The sequence below is a fragment of the Anarhichas minor genome, unplaced genomic scaffold (assembly GCF_050575085.1).
Source record: "Anarhichas minor isolate MPS153535 unplaced genomic scaffold, ASM5057508v1 ptg000040l, whole genome shotgun sequence".
Lineage (NCBI taxonomy): Eukaryota > Metazoa > Chordata > Actinopteri > Perciformes > Anarhichadidae > Anarhichas > Anarhichas minor.
Genome location: NW_027466486.1, coordinates 13,265,171 through 13,282,635, shown reverse-complemented (window position 1 = coordinate 13,282,635; position 17,465 = coordinate 13,265,171). Strand labels below are relative to the sequence as shown.

Here is a 17,465-nt window from a genome sequence, read left to right as displayed (position 1 = left end):
TGGCCTGGATTTGATTATTTTAGCTCTGCACCCAGTAAACACGCATTCCAAAAAATTTGAAATAGGAGAATGTATGATAATACAAATACCGTGACAACAACGTAATCTTGTGTTACCTCATATATAATCCTCTGCACCAGATCAAACTCTCCCTCCAACGACGCGTCCAGCAGCAGAGCGAGAGGGTTGAACTTCACTCTCAGACCGTGGCCTGTGCGCTCTGAGGACGGCTTCTTCAGGTTGGTTCGCTTCACCTGCAGCGCAGAGGGGGGGCGGGGGGGGGGGGACAGAACAGTGTTGATGGTGCCGAAGAGGAATTGTTGTTATTTTGTTTAGGTTAGGTCAGGGACGTATTACAAAGTAACCAGACGCTATCCATGCCTACCTTAGGCAGAGAAGGGGGGGCCGGAGGTGATGGAGAGGGGGAGGCGTGGCCTACAGAGCTTTGTGCAGGACTAGATCCTCTCTTGTTGTTGTTGTTCTGGTCCTCTGGCCTCTCGGGTGCAGGGGGTGGGCCGGTTTGGGCCGGTGGAGACGCATTAATGGCAGTATCGGCTTTTGCCGTCGTCTCTCTGGGCGTTTCTATCGCGACAGAAGGAGGGGACAAGTGGCGGGAGCCCGAGTTCAGGTTCTGAACCTCGCCCTCCGCGGTTCCCATACTGATGTGCGTGTCGCCAGGTTCTACATTTCCATTCGCCGAATGGATGTTGTCCATTTCGCCCAACAGGCAGTCAGGCTGGTAGAAAGTATTGCCTGGAATTCAGAAGGAAACAGCTGATTTAAGCATCGCCGAACCCTTAAGATCAAAGGGAAACACTACACAAGACCAACTGGCGCCACCTTAACTGTCGTCACATCAGTGTCTCACCTGAGCCTCCTTCCATGCCTCCTGCCAATGTGTTGAACCTGCACACCACAACAGAAATCTGCTTTAACCGAGCAGCAGCAACCATGTTCAGTTTCATAGAAATGTGTTTTTATGGTACGGTGCACAGCAGGGGGCTCTAAAACGTTTCGGGGCCCGGGACCCTTCACAGGGGAGGAAACTGCTTCAGGTAAAGAAGAATGAACTTATTGCTGTCTGTCACGAACATATCAGAGTTATTATTGGCCCAAAGCTAACGTGGGTGGGAGTAATGGACACAATAAGCTTGTTTTATTGACTGCCGCAAATGATCCCCATCGGTAAATATCCACTTTTGAATGAATCATTCATAGCTAATTATTTCGTGGAGCTCCTGACAGAGTGCCACGGAGCTCACTCTGACAGTAACTGGTACACAGTGAAGAACTGACCTCTGGTACAGCAGTTTTTGGATGTTTGGCCCCTGTGGGCCCTCGGGCTCGGTGATCGAGCTCCGTTTCTTCAGGGGTCGTGGGGCGTTGCTGAGGCGACGGCGGAGAACCTCCAGGTCAGCGTCGCTCTGGTAGCGTAGCTGGGAGTGGGCTGTGGAACGCAGAGGTGGGATTCTGTATCGTTTAAAAACTGCACACGTCTTCTTCTGTTGTTTTGCTTTTTGAAATGTTATTAATTGATTTTGCTCAGAGGATTACTTTCTCCAATTTAGTACAAAAAAAGGAAGTGTGCAAGGAAATGATCACAAGGGCAATGAGCCCTTTAACTGACAAGAAAATAATGTAACGTTAAAGCAAGTGTGATTTATACTCAAGTTAAACGACAAAATCTAAGAGATCAGATGGAAACAGGATTATGGCAGCACACAGAGTTTGATTTATTTTCTGGTACCTACCCACTGGGGTGAGCTTAGTGGGACTGAGGGGACGAGGGATGTTGTCCACAGTGGGTGGTGGGAGGATTTGCCCATCGCTGTTCCCGCCTCCTCCTTTCCCTCCTTCTTTATCCGTAACGTCCTCTCCTCCTGCTCTTCCTCCTCCTCCCCCCTGGAGGAACGGGACGGGGGACGGAGAGGTGGAGGAGGTTGGGAGGATGGGTTTACCATAGACTATGGAGGGAAGGAAAATGGGACAGAGGTCGGATGGATTATTCATTGTGGACGTCAACATAAAAAACATACACCTGTATATGTGGCACAATCTGTAAAAATAGATCTCATTCTGCTGTTAAATGACCTGCTTTGACAGTAGTCCTGTTGCTGAGAGAGCCATAGTTTTTGGCCTGAGGCTGCTGGAGGTACATGCTGTAGATGGAGCTGCTGTTCATAGTGGCGGGGCCCTTCCTGGGGGACTGGGGTCTGGAGGGGTGGTCCGGGACGTAGGGACGTACAGCCACTGCTGGAGGGGGATCTGTCCGCTCTGTTTGCGGCGACAAGAGAGACGGCTGGGAGGTGGAGCCTAAAGGGAGAGACAGTGTAGGGAAAATATCCAATTATATGAGGAGAGTAGTCCTGAAACCATTCAAATTCAATGTCACATGCTCCTGCATGTGAAATGCTTTTGTTAGATTGACCAAGCAGATATCATCTATAACCAAAGTAATAGCAGTATCAGTACTATGTTCAGCTCTGAAACTAGATTGACGTGGGCTTAATATAGAATTTATAATTTGATAGGTATATAATTCATATATAAAAAGATATAATTTGAGCTGATTATTAACTAATGACTCCAGGACCTTAGCAAGACAGGACAGTTTGGAAATTGGCCAAACCTGAGGAATAACTCACAGAGTTTGAAAAAAAAAAAACCAGGCTCTAGTTTATCCTCCCCAGTTGCTTTCCTGCAATCGATAGCTTGAAGTGCCTCCCTAAAAGCAGAGGAAGCGAGGGCCTGTAGGGTGAACTGAGAGCTGCAGTTTAAGGAGGGCACCTGAGCTGAAAGCTTACTATTAAGAGCAGATCCTAAGTACACCATCTCAAACGGATTCCCAGTAGCAGCAAAATGTGTGTCTAATGTACGGAAACTCTCTGATGTCTTGTTCACCAAGCAGCCATTAAACGAAACATGAGAAGGATTAGATACAGAGGATTCCTCCCTCCTCAAACTCGGTCTTTTCTGAACGTAAGTGTTCGTTATTTAAGGAAATAATCAGAATTATGTAAACTCTCTTTTAGCCAGGTTTCTGTCACAACCAGGATATCGGTGTCAGTCTGTGGTACAAGAATTCTCAGGTGCTCTACTTCTGATTCATTACGCAGACTTCCGATGTTTAAATGCATGAACTCCAGGCTGTTTCTGCATTTGAAAGCATGTGGGCTCAGGAAGACTTGCCCAAAGTCATAGGAGGGGTTTGTTTGCAAATTGCAACCTAGAGCTTGTTTGGGTTTTATGTTTATTACATTTTCATGTCTATAACAAGTTGTACGAGAAATCGGCTGCCGATCATAACAAAGGCGTGAGTGCAGGGCAGTGATTTTGACTGGGTTGTTCATGGGTTACACTCAATGTTTCTGTAAGTAATTTGAATATACGTTAAGAATGAAGATTCAAAACTTTGAACTATTAGATACAGCCTTTGTAATTACCCATGTAGCTCTAACTCCATTTCAATAGGGTCCTTCCTATAATGTTGTTAGACACGGTAGGGAACAGGCCGAAGTCTTACATTGCAGCCCGTTTAATGGCTGCCGGCGGCAGCGTTCCAGCTCAATACTGGACCAGTTTGAATTTAAATCATTTGAATTGTTGTCCACATTAGTCACTCTTTAAATTACCTTGAATTGAACTTGGAGGGACGGAGATCCGTTGCTGTATTTGTTGTAAAGCAGAAGATGATGAGGATGAGGTGGCATTGGATCGGGGCCAGCCCAGCGTACCAGGGGCAGAACGGGGCAGGGAGCTGGTGGCATAGTGATGCCCGGCCGCCTGGTGGTTGGCACTGGGGTACGTACCATAACCAGAGGGAAGCTGGTGAGAGGGAGAGACATTGAAATGAAGAGTGACTAGAAAATCACTGAAATGACTACTTTCATGATAACTTTCACTATTATCTCCCCGTGTCTTGTGTAGAAACAGTACAGTACCTGTTCTGGACTGTTGGTCCTCCAATCCGTCGCATTCTTACTGATGCTCGGCCACGACGCTTCATTAGCTAAACAGAGAGACAGCATAAGTTGAGAAAGATTCAAACGAGAGAGGCAATTTAGGAGAGGAAGAGGCAAAGACACAAACTGAAGGGAAAACAACAAAGTAGCGTGTATGTTAGAGGAGGTTGAAGTAGGTAAGATGTAAGATAGAGTTAGAGAGTAGGCGGCCCCTCGATATGAAGGTAAGTTCATGTTAAGCTGAGAAGAAGTTAGAAGAGATAGGGATGCCAGTTAGTGGCCTAAATATTTAACACTAGCGGCCAATTCATCCAATTGTATTGATGGTGCCCGTTCTACTGTACTAATCTTTAACATGTTACCCGTCACTAACCAGGCCTAACTAGCCCACAAACCAACACCGCTGCATCATATTTCCTTTACGACAGGCCCCTATTGTGTGACTCCATTGACACATACAAGTACACAAGGAAAAACGAATGACTAAAATAAAACCATATTATTATCCGAACACATGGTTTACTCCAAGAAAAACATAACCATGACCTTCAGGCTTCATTACCTAGTATCACATAACAACTATGCAATATTTGAAACAGACTCCACGTCATCAAGTTATTTATAATCTGATATGAGCTTTCAGTTGTTTCGCCTCAACAAAGCAAATGCTGTAAAGCAAAAATACAAGTGGCAAATTGCTTAACAACTACTCCACATGTTAAAATTGGTGATTACAGTGTATTCTCCACTGCAAACATGTGTTTAGCCTCCTGTAAAAGCACAGAGCTGGGACTAAAGTATCTGATCATGTGCCTGGTTGCTAAATGTATGGGTGGACTGTAGTCTCACGGCAGTTTAACCTCACCTTACCTTCATATCGCAATTTATCACAAAGCTGTTTAGTTCTGATGAAGAAAGAAATATCAACACACCATGTTAGCGTGCTAGCAGGCTTTTTAAGACTGATACCAATATTGTCCTGAAGCTTCCGGCTGCCTACATGTCTACATTAATATCTACAAAGTCTTTGTGTGAGCACGCTGAGAAAAATAACATTTAACACATTTAACTACGCCCATGCTGTACTTTGGCCCGGCGCTGCTATGAGCTACATGTTAACTTCAGCATGTCTATTGTCAAAGTGTCATTTTGAGCTGTTACCTAAAACCATTCGGTGCCGCTGTCGGCGGTACAGCCCCGTCACAGTTCTGGCACATACCAGACTGATACTGATTAACTAGAGAACCCGGGAGTCCTGCAGGCAGGACGCTGTGCAAAGCGGTCACTGCCGCTGTAAACTGTTGACCTCGGGATGAAAAACGGTCACGACAGGAAACAGCCAGCTCTGTGCGAGGTGGAAACTTGGCCATCTGCCCGATCGCCAGATTATAAGCAGTCACGCAGTGTCTTAGAGGAAACACAGGACAGTGTACAGCGCGGGCACCGTCACAGTACGTCCTGAGGACTGAGGTCAGGGCTGAGGGTTTGTGGAAACATCACTTCTCACGCCTCTTCTTTAGGTAACATGCAATGTGCGTTTTTGAAGACCAATCTTGTGGGGAATATGAAATGATGTTATGATATAGTATTATGATATATAACCGTATAGGCCATTATAAATTGCTTTATAATGTGCTGTGATTATTGACATAAATATCCATGGGTGCTTATAACTATGATTATACAGTGCTATAAGAAGATTATAAGGCGAATAAGTATATTTCCCAAAGTGTCGAACAGTTCCCACAAAATCATTTAACATTTAAAGATGAATCGATACTATTTTGAACACTGCATAGTGCGTACCGTAATCAGTTGCACCTACCTATCGTATCACAGGTAGACAACACTGACTGGAGCGGATCAGACTGTTAAAAAAAGGACAAGTTTATCTGAAGCATCAGGCTTTTTGAAGCGTTTGCTATTGATCATTAACTATGCCAATAGGACATTAAAAAAGAGAGCATTTGTTTGGGAAACGTGGCCCCTGGGTACTGTGACAACCTTCCAGCAGATATTAGTTCATGTCAATACGAAGCCATTTCTCTCTCTCCTGCAGATTTCCAATGAATTCAAAAATGATTCACTTCTAATGCTCATTGTGACTGCTATGCTTATACTATACTAGCATTCATAGAGTATAATAGGTACACACACACACACACACACACACACACACACACACACACACACACACACACACACAGCACTCATCCTGTTTATAGCTACAAGCGAACCTCAGACTTCCTTTCATTTGTTTGTTGTGTCATTTGTTTGACTGTTGACACGATTTACAACTACGTGTTTTCCACATTACATAAGCTGGGACAAAAAAATAGAGCTGTGGCATTTGATCTCGCATTCAAGAGCACAAGGGGATTTGTATCAGTGCTGGTTCAAGACACTTATACCCAGCAGTTCATCTAAGTGAGCAGAAATGCTTTGCTGCTTCCAGCCTGCGTGTACTGATGGAGAACTAGAAGTGTCTGGCGGGCACGCTGCAGAATGAGAGAGGCCTGGTACAACATGGTCGGTGGTTAATGAGGCACGGCTATGTTGTGTTGACAAAAGAGGATTCTAGCTATTTGGAATGGATGTTGACATTAATAAGTTAAGCTTGTGCGATTATTAACCACACTCAATAATGTGCCATGTTAGAGGAAGGGTTCCACATTTTGGGTAATACACTTATTCGCTTGCCGAGCGTAGGCGGGAGAGAAGATCGACACCGATCTCATATATTGTGAAGCTCCAGCCATCTGATGTTAGCTTAGCGTAGCGTAAATGGTGGAAACGAGGGGAACCGCCCGCAATTTACCTTCTCACACCACGTAGGAAGACGAGAAGAAACAATTGAATGTGTCTCAGACTGTGGTTTGCCCTCGGTTTATTTTCTTATGCTGGGCTTCCTAACCCTGAGCAGCTGCTGGCTATCAGGTGTCATGTGACTCATGTCTGTGTCCGTATACACATGACCCTTACATTCTGAGGTTCGCTTTTTGTCGCTCATTCAATTATGTTCTCCTAACCATCTGTTCTGATGAGTTAGACAAAAACACAAACCAAGAATGCACTCTTTGATTTTTCAGCCCGGGGGGGGGGGGGGGGGGGGTAATGTTCTCTAGCGCCTTCTAGGGACTCACTGTTGTTACTGTCGCCCCCCTGAGGGGACCGAGGGCCCTCCCACGTCTCAGTGGGCTCTGACAGGACGATGTCTAAATCTGACTCTTTCCATTGGCCGGGAGGCTTCCTGCTGCCACTCCTGTCCTCTTCTGCATGGCCACACCCACCACGATAAGACGGTAACAAGACCAAACCACGACAGTGACAGCCACCAAAAACGACAACAACACGAACATCATCACCATCGCGATGATGTCAAAAAACAGGAACAGTCACAACAGCAAGCACCACAACATCCACACGTGACAAAACAGTGATCACAAAACCACCATCAACATTAAGACGTGACACGACAACAACAACAACAGGTAAGGGAAGAGAAGAAAGAGGAGCCAACACACAGAAAGTTAGAGCCCAGACAGATGTATGAGATAAGATATAAATGAAGCTCTGAAGTAAAAGGCGGCAAACAAATGATACAAGTCTAGCTCAGTGCCTCATGAACCTCAAACAAAAGGAAATCTACCAACCTGAGAGAGAGCGAATGTGGCTGAGCGGCGTGGGTTTGGGCGGTGGGTCAGCTGGCAGGGGGTACCCCGCCTCCTGTCTCCCCTCCGCCGGGACCTGGATGTAGGGGCAGACGGCCGCCACTCGGCCCGAAACTCCAGCGCCTGGGTGGGAAGTGGTCTGAGGCGAGGACGGGCCTCCTCCGTTCATGCGGCTCAACTGAACGCCATGCGAAAATAGACGGCCAGAATTAGATCTCAAGCTAACTTCGAACCAAGCGTCACGAGAAAGAAAATACAATAATGAGGTGAGAAAGACTGAAGTGAAGTTGTGTACTTCTGCTCTCTTCTTATGCAGCCGTTCTCTCAGGTCTCCGATGCGTTGATCCATCACCGTCACCTGGGCGTTCCTCTTGTTCAGCAGCTCCTTGTTCTGGGCCAGCTTGCTGCTCTGCTCCACGTTGTGGCGGTTACGAGCCTGAAACGCACAGCGTTAGAAGTCTCACACTCTTCTTCCCAATGCTGGAAGAAAAAGGGGAACTACGAATCGGATAAGTTACCTGCAGCTCCTGGTAGAGTTTCCTCAGCTCCAGGGCCGCGGGACCAGACAGAGGCGATCCTTTCTGGCCGGCGGGCGGTGCCCCCTGGGACCCGGTGTGTGGCCCCTGAGCCGGTGCAACGGGGTGCAGCTGAAGGCGACCCCTCCTCAAATCCTCCAGCTGCTGGGTCAACTGGTGAGACCATTTAGAGAGAGCTCAACATCAACCCGACTTAAAACTAACTGTTGCTTGATTTTGACTGTTATCCTGAGGCCCCACATTACCTGGTCGACTCGGACCACAGCAGTCTGAAGCTCCGCCTGCTTCTCATGAAACAGGCTGCTAACATGGTCGATCTCTGCAGCTGCACACAGACACAGAGACAGAAAGAAATAGTTCAATTCAAATGAGATCACTAGCGTTGTCTTTGCCTACTAATTAAGCACAGGGTTCCCCCACACCACTCACTGTTATACTGTATGCAATCATAAGCTGCAGTGTGGTTCGGCTTACAGAGGTTTCCGTTGATCAGTTTGCTGTAGTCGACTTGTCCTCTCATGGCTCGGATCTTCTTCAGCTTGGCTTCCTGAGTGTCCACTCGCTCCTTCAGCCGCTGCAGCTTCTCAGCTTCAGACTAAACAAGAGGGCGAAGAAGAAAAGACACAAGTTTAAATACCATTTGCATTTTCATCTAGTGCCTCGTGTTTTTTTTTTTAAAGACCAATAAAAGACAGACAGCGCACCTGCGTCTGTCCCTGATTAGATCTGCCTCCCTGGTGAAGGTACCTCAGTCTCTGCTCCTGGAAGAAGAAAAATAAAAGGTGAGGACTTATACAATTTGGAGATTTTAGCTCATTTCCAGACACATTTTCAGTTGCTGTGATGTTCATGAAACACTATTTTTTCGGGTTTCGAGGACACGTCCCCTCCTACTCTCACATACGAAGGTACAAACGTGTGTTTTCTCAATGACCTTCTTACTAGAGCGATGGAGTACGACGTGAACGCAAACATTTCCTGTTTAGGTTTGAACCGTTTCGATTATTTCACACGAGGGAGCATCACTCTTTGTGTTCTTCGACCTTACTCGTCTCACTGTTTTGAAATGTCAGTTTGCTGTCTGACTCTTGCACACACACACACACACACACACACACACACATACGCTCATTGTGTTTCAGCACAGCTTCACATTCATCCAGTTTATTCATCCCCTTTGTTCCCACTGATAAAGACTGTAAAAAAAAGAAATGTAAAAGATTGTAAATGTTGCAGTTTTTGACAGACAGACAGACAGACAGAGAGACAGAGAGACAGACAGACAGACAGACAGAGGCCCGTCCTGTGTGATGCTGACTGAAGCAGTTTGCACCTCTCTCTGTATCGTGCTGGCACATAGTACAGCTGACCTGAGTTTCTCACTCATCACACACACACACACACACACACGCAGAGAAAGAGGGAACCGGAATGTTGGCAAGGAGCCTCCCATCATTCACTGGAAACACACAAACACACACTCTGATAACCCATTACGCAACAGTAGCTTGTTTCGCTACATAGACGGTGCAGGGGTAAACGTGCGTGCGGTAGCTGGCAGTACAGTAGCAGTGTTTTGGACTCTTTCTTCCTGGAAGTCTTCAATGAATTATGTTAACGTTACGAGGCTACATCTGCCTCTGCGTGGCAGCGGGGAGACCGTTCCATTCAGTAAGACAAGGACGTACTAGAAACACTTACACACTGGAAGGACACACTCAATGTTGTCAAATTAAGTCGGCCTTGAAATTGTGTAAGTTCTGGTTGTAGAAAATATCCCGGTTCACTTTCGACAAATGAACGGAGAGACTTTTAATCATTTAAAAGATTTATTTTGTTGGCTCCCCCTTCTGTCTCTTTCCTGGAGTTTAACTCTGCTTCAACTTCCCAGCAGCTCCCCGATGACCTCATTTCCTGTCAACTCAAAGGTCACTTCCTAGTGTGGGAATGGCCATGATCGGTATCTGACGCACGCACGCACGCACACAGGCACGCACACACACACGCACACACACACACACACACACACACACACACACACACACACACACACACACACACACACACACACACACACACACACACACACACACAATCTGAAGGGTTTTCTATTTGCTCAAATGGAGCTGTTCTTTCCTGTCAGTCCTTAAACCCTGACCTGATCACATGTCCTGTTTCCCAGGAAGACGTACGACCCGAGATCCTCGCGCACACACACACACAGACACACACACACACACACACCTTCCTCCAAGGCCGAATGGTGCCTCAAAGCCGACCTTTTCAGACAGACTCTAAAGTAGATAACCTTACACTAACTGACAGGCAATCCATCCAACAGCTCTGTCTCTGTGTGTAGGTGTGTGTGCGTGTGTGTGTGTGTGCAGAAGTTACCTTGGCGATTAACATCTGTTGCTGAGCCTCTATTTGTTGCTGTTGTCTTGTGGCCATTTCCTGGAGCTCAGAGAGGGTCAGCTCCACACGCGGAACCTACACACACACAAAAACACAAACACACACACACACATTACATATATTATTGCAGTATGTCCACAGAAAAAGTTTGCCCCTTTGTATCTCTAATCACTGTTTCCAAACATCACACATAACTGAGTCTAGCACTGTTACCGACGAGATGAAAACCCAAACAGCGTCAGGAGATAACCGCTGGACTACAGCGCACAGCTGCACGCACACACACACACACACACACACACACACACACACACACACACACACACACACACACACACACACACACACACACACACACACACACACACACACACACACACACACACACACACACACACACACACACACACACACCACCTCGCACTGGTCAGGTCACAGAGCACCTTCAGTGTGCTACAGAAACGTTATTAGGCCAGCAGCCGGTGGCCTTGGCAGGGTGACAGAATTATAGTATTGGTTCGGGGGGGAAATCACCGGAATCCTCTCTGCTCTGGTCATTTCAGGGGGTGTGACACAGACGTCGACGTCAGCTGGAAGAAAAAAAAAATCTAATCTCGTACTTAGAGATGTGTGTGCGTGCGTGGGGGGGGTGGGGAGAAAAGCCTTTTGCAGACAACAACGGAAGGTTTCTGCCCAGTCACATCCTGCTATTGTGTACATTCACTCACGCACACACTGCACCTGGTCTGCTACATTCTTTTCCAGTATACATCGAAAGAATGACTCTCCTCTGTGTTAACAGTCAATACGTCAGATACAATATCAAAGCATCTGAACGTCATTTGAATGATTATTTAAACACCGGCTCTTTCAAAGCTTTTTTTTCTAGACCTGTGACTGTATAGTTATAACTCCACAGAACGACGCAGCTCTGCACTGCATCAAATAAAGCTATAATGTAGTGCAGAATGCAACACAGTGACAAAATATCAACACATCAACCTTTCACCGTCAGCAAAAATTGTGCAAATGACTCGCTATGATGTAACAATATCAGTATAGCTTATTGCGTAACGTATGAGGGATTAAAAACATAATGCTGCGCCGACAAATGGCCTCAATCAGGCGCACAGTTCCATTTGTGTCTCAAGCCAGACGAGCAACACTGATTGATGGTCTGGAGAATAGGTTTCTGCCATGTTATGAGTCGTTATGAGACGAATCATTACCGTCGATATGCATGTCTTCTACGAAGGTCACACGGAGTACAATCTGTTGTGAGTATAACGTCAGTCACACATTTACGAATGATTTAACCGTTAAAAAAAGATGTAAATAAATAATAATGTTTTTGTTGATGTTGTATTGGCTTGCCCATGCTGTAGGGCACCTCTGTGTACGGAAATGAGGATTAGGATTAGGAGCAGTTTTTTTTGTTAAATGATGTAGTCCAATACATCATCTCAAAGTGCAGGATCAAAACAGCTGAGTCAGCACACAATTACATTTTTAGGTCAAATCAGTTGCGGTCTGAGGAATGTAAATGGATCAGGAAGGGGCCTAAAGTGGAACCCTGAGGAACCCCAGAGTTAACTCCAGACCGACGGTATGTAATGTAGGGACTCTTCTACTGTACGCCTCCTCACAATGTAAAGGTGTCTGAATGGCTTCACTAAGAGATAGGACGGTCGAAGAGTCAGTTCACCCACATTAACAGAACAACATTGAACATTGAACCCTTTTCTACTTCGCTGCCCGCCCTGCGATACACCCCTCCATACAACTTCTTCATCAAAACATGATTGTTGTGGTAATGATTTTTTTTATCTGAAAAGGTAAAACTGACTAAATGTTTTGTGAAATTTGTGAAATTCTTTTTTTGGTTAGGTGAACTTTCATCAAAGTCCTGATAAGTGGAGTTACTTCCACTGTCCGTACTGAGCGTTGCTGTGAATCAGGCTGCAGATAATTATAGAGGCCTGCAGTCATTAGGATTTAAGGGGTCCAGGCCTCAAGGTTTAAGGGTCTCAAAAGAATCTGAGGCTTCAGTCAATTTAGTTAAACGTTTGAGAAAGTCTTCATACACACCAGTGGAGTCTTTCATGCCATGACTCAGAGAGGAGCGGATGAAAAGCTCCATTACCTTGAACTGAGCCCCGGGGGTAATGGCAATCCTTAGATATTAAAATCATTGAAATAAATTAAACCCACTGGCCGTTTCAACAACTCGTGGGATCGGACGCTGTAACTCTGGTCTGCATTAGCGCTGTGCTAAATATCAGCATCAGTGATTAATGACGCTGATAGCCACGCTGTGCTATCACTGCCTCCAGGCTCACTCACTTCATTCTCAGAACCACAATGCAGACACACAGTGTTTCCAGCGTAATGCAGACTGCATCGTGTTTCAGACGATGACACGACGCACATTACACTGGTCAGTGGTGCCACGCGTCATTAGCTCACTGCTGACCTGTGGGATTCTGCCGACTCTCACTTTCTCTTGCTAATGCTCTCTGGTTTCCCCTTAAAGGAACCATCAGTATGATCAGAACATCGCTGTCATCATGTCATGAATCTATCGTCATAACACCTTTTCACTTTGATACACTCCTCTGTGAATGTGCTCGTATGGAAGCAAATAAAGGCCATAATAACTATCATTTTAGAAGGGGTTGAAGATGTAATTGTGAAAATGAAATACTACTGAATACTTAAAGTTGACATTTTAGCTGAATAGCATTGATGCATTTTACTTTGAAAACCATTGAGGTGAATTTATTTGGTCCGAACGCTCCTTTTAAAAATGTCATGATGGCAATTTGAAGTTTAAAATTTTAAAATCTTTCTATTCTAAATTGAAGTGTCCCGAGTCTTGGAGCTACACATCTGGCTCACAGGTAAGCTGATAGGACGGACATCGAACATCTAAATATTCTTGAATCTTGCTGATATACTATATAAGAGAGGATATAAACACATGTGATAATTACATCACATCTTTAAAGTTTGCTAGTAATAATACAATACAACCTGAATCGTTCTAATACACTTTTTTTCTCTAGTATGTTGGCAGAGTGTTACATAGTGTGCGACTGGATGTATGAACGGTGCATATTTTAAACACTAACTATAAAGTAGTGACATTTCACATTTGGTATTCAGTCGCGTGTAAGATTAAAATCCTTTGGCCGTGTTTTTGCTTCCATTTAATCACACAAGATGCGTTAAAAAAAGTGAGTAAACTGATTTAAAAACTACATTCTACAAGCAGCCTGAACAATCATCGATCTAAAACCCTAAAAAGCAAACATTTAACAGAATATGTGGATACAATAAGCAACACTATTTGCATTGTAAACACCCTCGACAACACCCAAGAGTTGTTGCTTTAAAGAATGATTCTATTGTCATCGGTTGGAATAAAGATCCCTTGTCTGTCCGTAGTGTGACGTTTGTGTCCTGGGATGAAGTTTATATCCTCCGGGCACTGTCACTCTAATCCCTCTAATGATGACACGCATCCTACGGCTACAGAAAAGTTAACAGTTCGCCTGACACTTAACAACGGCGTCATTCATCCTCACGCTGTCAAACACGCACCATCCTGCTGCAGACACCGCGCTGACGTTAACATGCGTGTTTTCTGTCAGCATCCCCTCGTGTATTTACCTGCAGGCTGTCCCATGTGATCCTGCAGGAGCGGACTTTAATTTTGCTGCATTGTCCTTCAACAGTAAACTCCTGCACCAAATCCACCTCGTTCCACTCCATCCTCGCGGAGAGCCGGCGGACCTCTGCGGTCTCAGATGGAAGGGAAAGCACTGAGCCAGAGGCTCGACGGGGAGAAAACGAGAGCGGTCCTTATCACAACTTTCCACTCTCGTCCGCCCGCTGATGTGCTGTGATTTACGACACTCTCTCCCCCTCTCTCTCTCTTTCTCCCTCCCTCCTGCTCGGCCCCCACCTCTCCCTCTCCCTCTCTCACACAAACTCTCTCTAGCATTGGTGTGCTCTCATGTGACGTGTAAAGCCCACTAATGTGACACCGCATTCAATTACGACAGTAAACAAACACGTACACCTATGAACCAGTGCAAAAAGAAGCGAGAAAAGTCATCACACCATCCCTTTTCTACTCTGTTTCTATCCTTCCATCTTTCCACACCTCCCCTTCTTACACCTCTCCTCGTGTTTCTGTATCACCCTCCTCCTCCTCCCCTCCTGCTTCACCTTCTCCATCCTTCTTAATCTGCATTCCTTCATCTCTCTTTCTCTCAATTCTTGTCATCCATCTGCGGCTGGCTTTTTGCTGCAGCGACATGTCCTTCCCCCCCCCCCCCCCCCCCCCCCCCTCTCACACCTCCCTCTTTCTTTCTCCCACTTTCTCTCAGAAGGGGGAAATCACTGCACCACAGCCCTGATGGGGCAGTAGCTGCTGTCAATCAACCTCCCGCTCCAGATGTGTGTTATGAGGAAGAAGATGATGATGATGACGCCGGAAGATTAACTCACGGCACACATTCCCGCCGGACACGTCCGGCGACACACGCGTGTGTGCGCACACACACACACACACACACACACACACTCGGACACACAGTGGAATAACAGCTGACTGCTGCAGCGTCATATTGTCTTCTTTTTCCTCGCTCTCTGCAACACACACACACACACACACACACGTGACTTAACTGCTGCGTCACACATTTTTTGTTTCACACATGTGTCTCACTCAGATAGGCACACACACACACACACGCGCACACACACACACAGTAATGAAAGCAGACTGGATTTTCTGCCAGTGCTGCTGTTCTGGGTGCAGGCATCTGTGTCACATTCATATTGATGAGGTATGACTTTGCACATTGCATATTCACAATTACAACGAAGCCTTTTTAGTCACTTCTGCCAAACTTACGTCTAACTTTTTTGGGCTCTTAACTCACTTCACAACAGTGATGTGAGCATATCATCAATCGAATGGCTCTAAAGCTGGACTCAAATCACATTTTCTTGCATACATGTGAAACACTAGATATTGGCAGAGCTTAGCATTGCCAGATTGGATAGTTTTCTGCCCAAATTGGAAAAAATGTTTCTTGATTAAATGTTAACGTGAATGTCAGCCCTTCCTCCGAGCCAGTCAGCATAGAGATTGTAAAGGACGTCATTGCTGCGCGTAATCTGCCAATACTTTAAGAAAAGGAAGAAGAAGAGACAGGAAGCGGGCACTGACTTGGGTCGGCTTGACCTACTGTGATTAAATCCTCATAGAAGCTTCCATTGGTTTATACAAACAACTTTTTGACCTGACGTTACCCAAGACATTCGATTGATTCACTTGGATGACTAACTTTTTCAATATAATGACTGGCTTTGAGTTTCCCCAAACTACAAAGCACGCCCATAAAACACGAGAGCCGAGGCGCACATCTTCTGAACACACTGGAGCCAAATTCCTTCCAACCACAGGACATACCCAATAATGGCCATAAGTGTGTTGTCTAGATACAGAGACAAATGGGCATGTGTGTTCGTTTTTTTAAACAAAATATATCATCACATCCCACTTAAAAAAATATGATTTCACAAATACAAAGGATAAAGAAACTGAGGAAAAGAGGCTTCTTCTATAATAACTGGGGCAGGCTCAAGGCTCTGACTGGGCCGGCAGCACTGATGGTGACTTACAGGCTTTCCAGTTGCAAATTCTCAGTGTGGCATGAACAGACCATGTGACACAGAAAAGTCTCTTCACACTGTTTTCTCTGTATCTCAGTGGGACCGATGCCACGCATTCAGCATGTTATTTGGAATGAACGCAGAGTGAAGTGCAGCACAACTTATGACTTTGGTTTAAGAAGGCCAACTTAGTGCTGTCGTATTGAATGCAGTTGTCGGCCACCGTATTAGCGTCAATAGATTATCAAGTCGTCAGAGCTGTGAAAAAGAAGCGATACTCGTGCGCTAACAGCAATCATTCAGAACTACTACATCGTAATGGCCACCACAACCCTCTCGTGTTGCAGCTGTTCACTGGTCTTCTTATGTTGCGATCGCGGATGTAATCTGAAGCACATGGGGATTTCTGACCTTCTCAGTGTGTGAGTGTTACGTTTCCAAACAGTGCGCACATATACGAGGCGCACACACACACACACACGCACACATGCAAACACAGACACGTTGTTCTGATCGCGCGTCCCTCCAGTAATGAAAGCCATCCCTTCCCCATCTGCTGTACGCCTCCAGTAAAAATATTCCTCCTAATCTGCAATAACAGCCTTCAGACATTCCTGCGGGCCCTCGGCCGTAACCAAACGGGGGAAGCTCTGTTATCAGAACCGCTCCAGTGACCGAAGGTTCACGCAGCAGGGTGGCCCGGCTGATTACCGAGACCATCGTGGAACCCAGAGGTCACGTCTTTGAACCTCACCACTGACGGGCCCGTCCATCAACAGCCGCGTGTCCTCCTTGTTGCAAAGCGGTGGAGACCATCTGCAGAATTTAGGAACGAAAAAACAGGACGACGCTGGAGTTAAGGTGTGTTCCCTTAACTCAGGGTTCTGGTGCAACACGATCCCACGCAGTTCATCCAAAAAGGGACTTTTCCTACAACTACAGCATGATGTATGAATCATATAAATGGCACGTATAGATGTCAAACCGTCATCTCAGCATTAGCAAAGTGAACTTTAGTCACATCTAGTGATTCGAGTCCCTGAAGCCAGACTATCGCATAACATGCAGAGGTCTTTCTAGTGATGACATACAGCGAAAACATTCATCTTAATCTGCATCAACACGACCCCTGACATGTGCGTTACAAACACACAAATACATACCTGACTTCTTAATACATCCCTCAGCAGTGC

The 17,465-nt window shown here is 45.8% G+C and overlaps 1 protein-coding gene across 1 annotated transcript in view; it reads right to left on the bottom strand.

Moving 5' to 3' along the window:
• The window catches only part of LOC142968663 (apoptosis-stimulating of p53 protein 1-like), a 31,713-nt gene that overhangs the window by 4,833 nt on the left and 9,415 nt on the right, over positions 1 to 17,465 (bottom strand). The window contains exons 5-20 of the mRNA XM_076108638.1: positions 10,564 to 10,659; positions 8,874 to 8,930; positions 8,644 to 8,764; positions 8,415 to 8,494; positions 8,152 to 8,322; positions 7,929 to 8,069; positions 7,616 to 7,811; positions 7,106 to 7,234; positions 3,942 to 4,009; positions 3,633 to 3,825; positions 2,092 to 2,313; positions 1,752 to 1,964; positions 1,297 to 1,447; positions 869 to 906; positions 386 to 753; positions 117 to 254 (exon numbers count right to left, since the gene is read on the bottom strand). Of these exons, the coding sequence (XP_075964753.1) occupies positions 117 to 254; positions 386 to 753; positions 869 to 906; positions 1,297 to 1,447; positions 1,752 to 1,964; positions 2,092 to 2,313; positions 3,633 to 3,825; positions 3,942 to 4,009; positions 7,106 to 7,234; positions 7,616 to 7,811; positions 7,929 to 8,069; positions 8,152 to 8,322; positions 8,415 to 8,494; positions 8,644 to 8,764; positions 8,874 to 8,930; positions 10,564 to 10,659 (2,382 nt within the window). The remainder of the gene's footprint in view (positions 1 to 116; positions 255 to 385; positions 754 to 868; positions 907 to 1,296; positions 1,448 to 1,751; positions 1,965 to 2,091; positions 2,314 to 3,632; positions 3,826 to 3,941; positions 4,010 to 7,105; positions 7,235 to 7,615; positions 7,812 to 7,928; positions 8,070 to 8,151; positions 8,323 to 8,414; positions 8,495 to 8,643; positions 8,765 to 8,873; positions 8,931 to 10,563; positions 10,660 to 17,465) is intronic.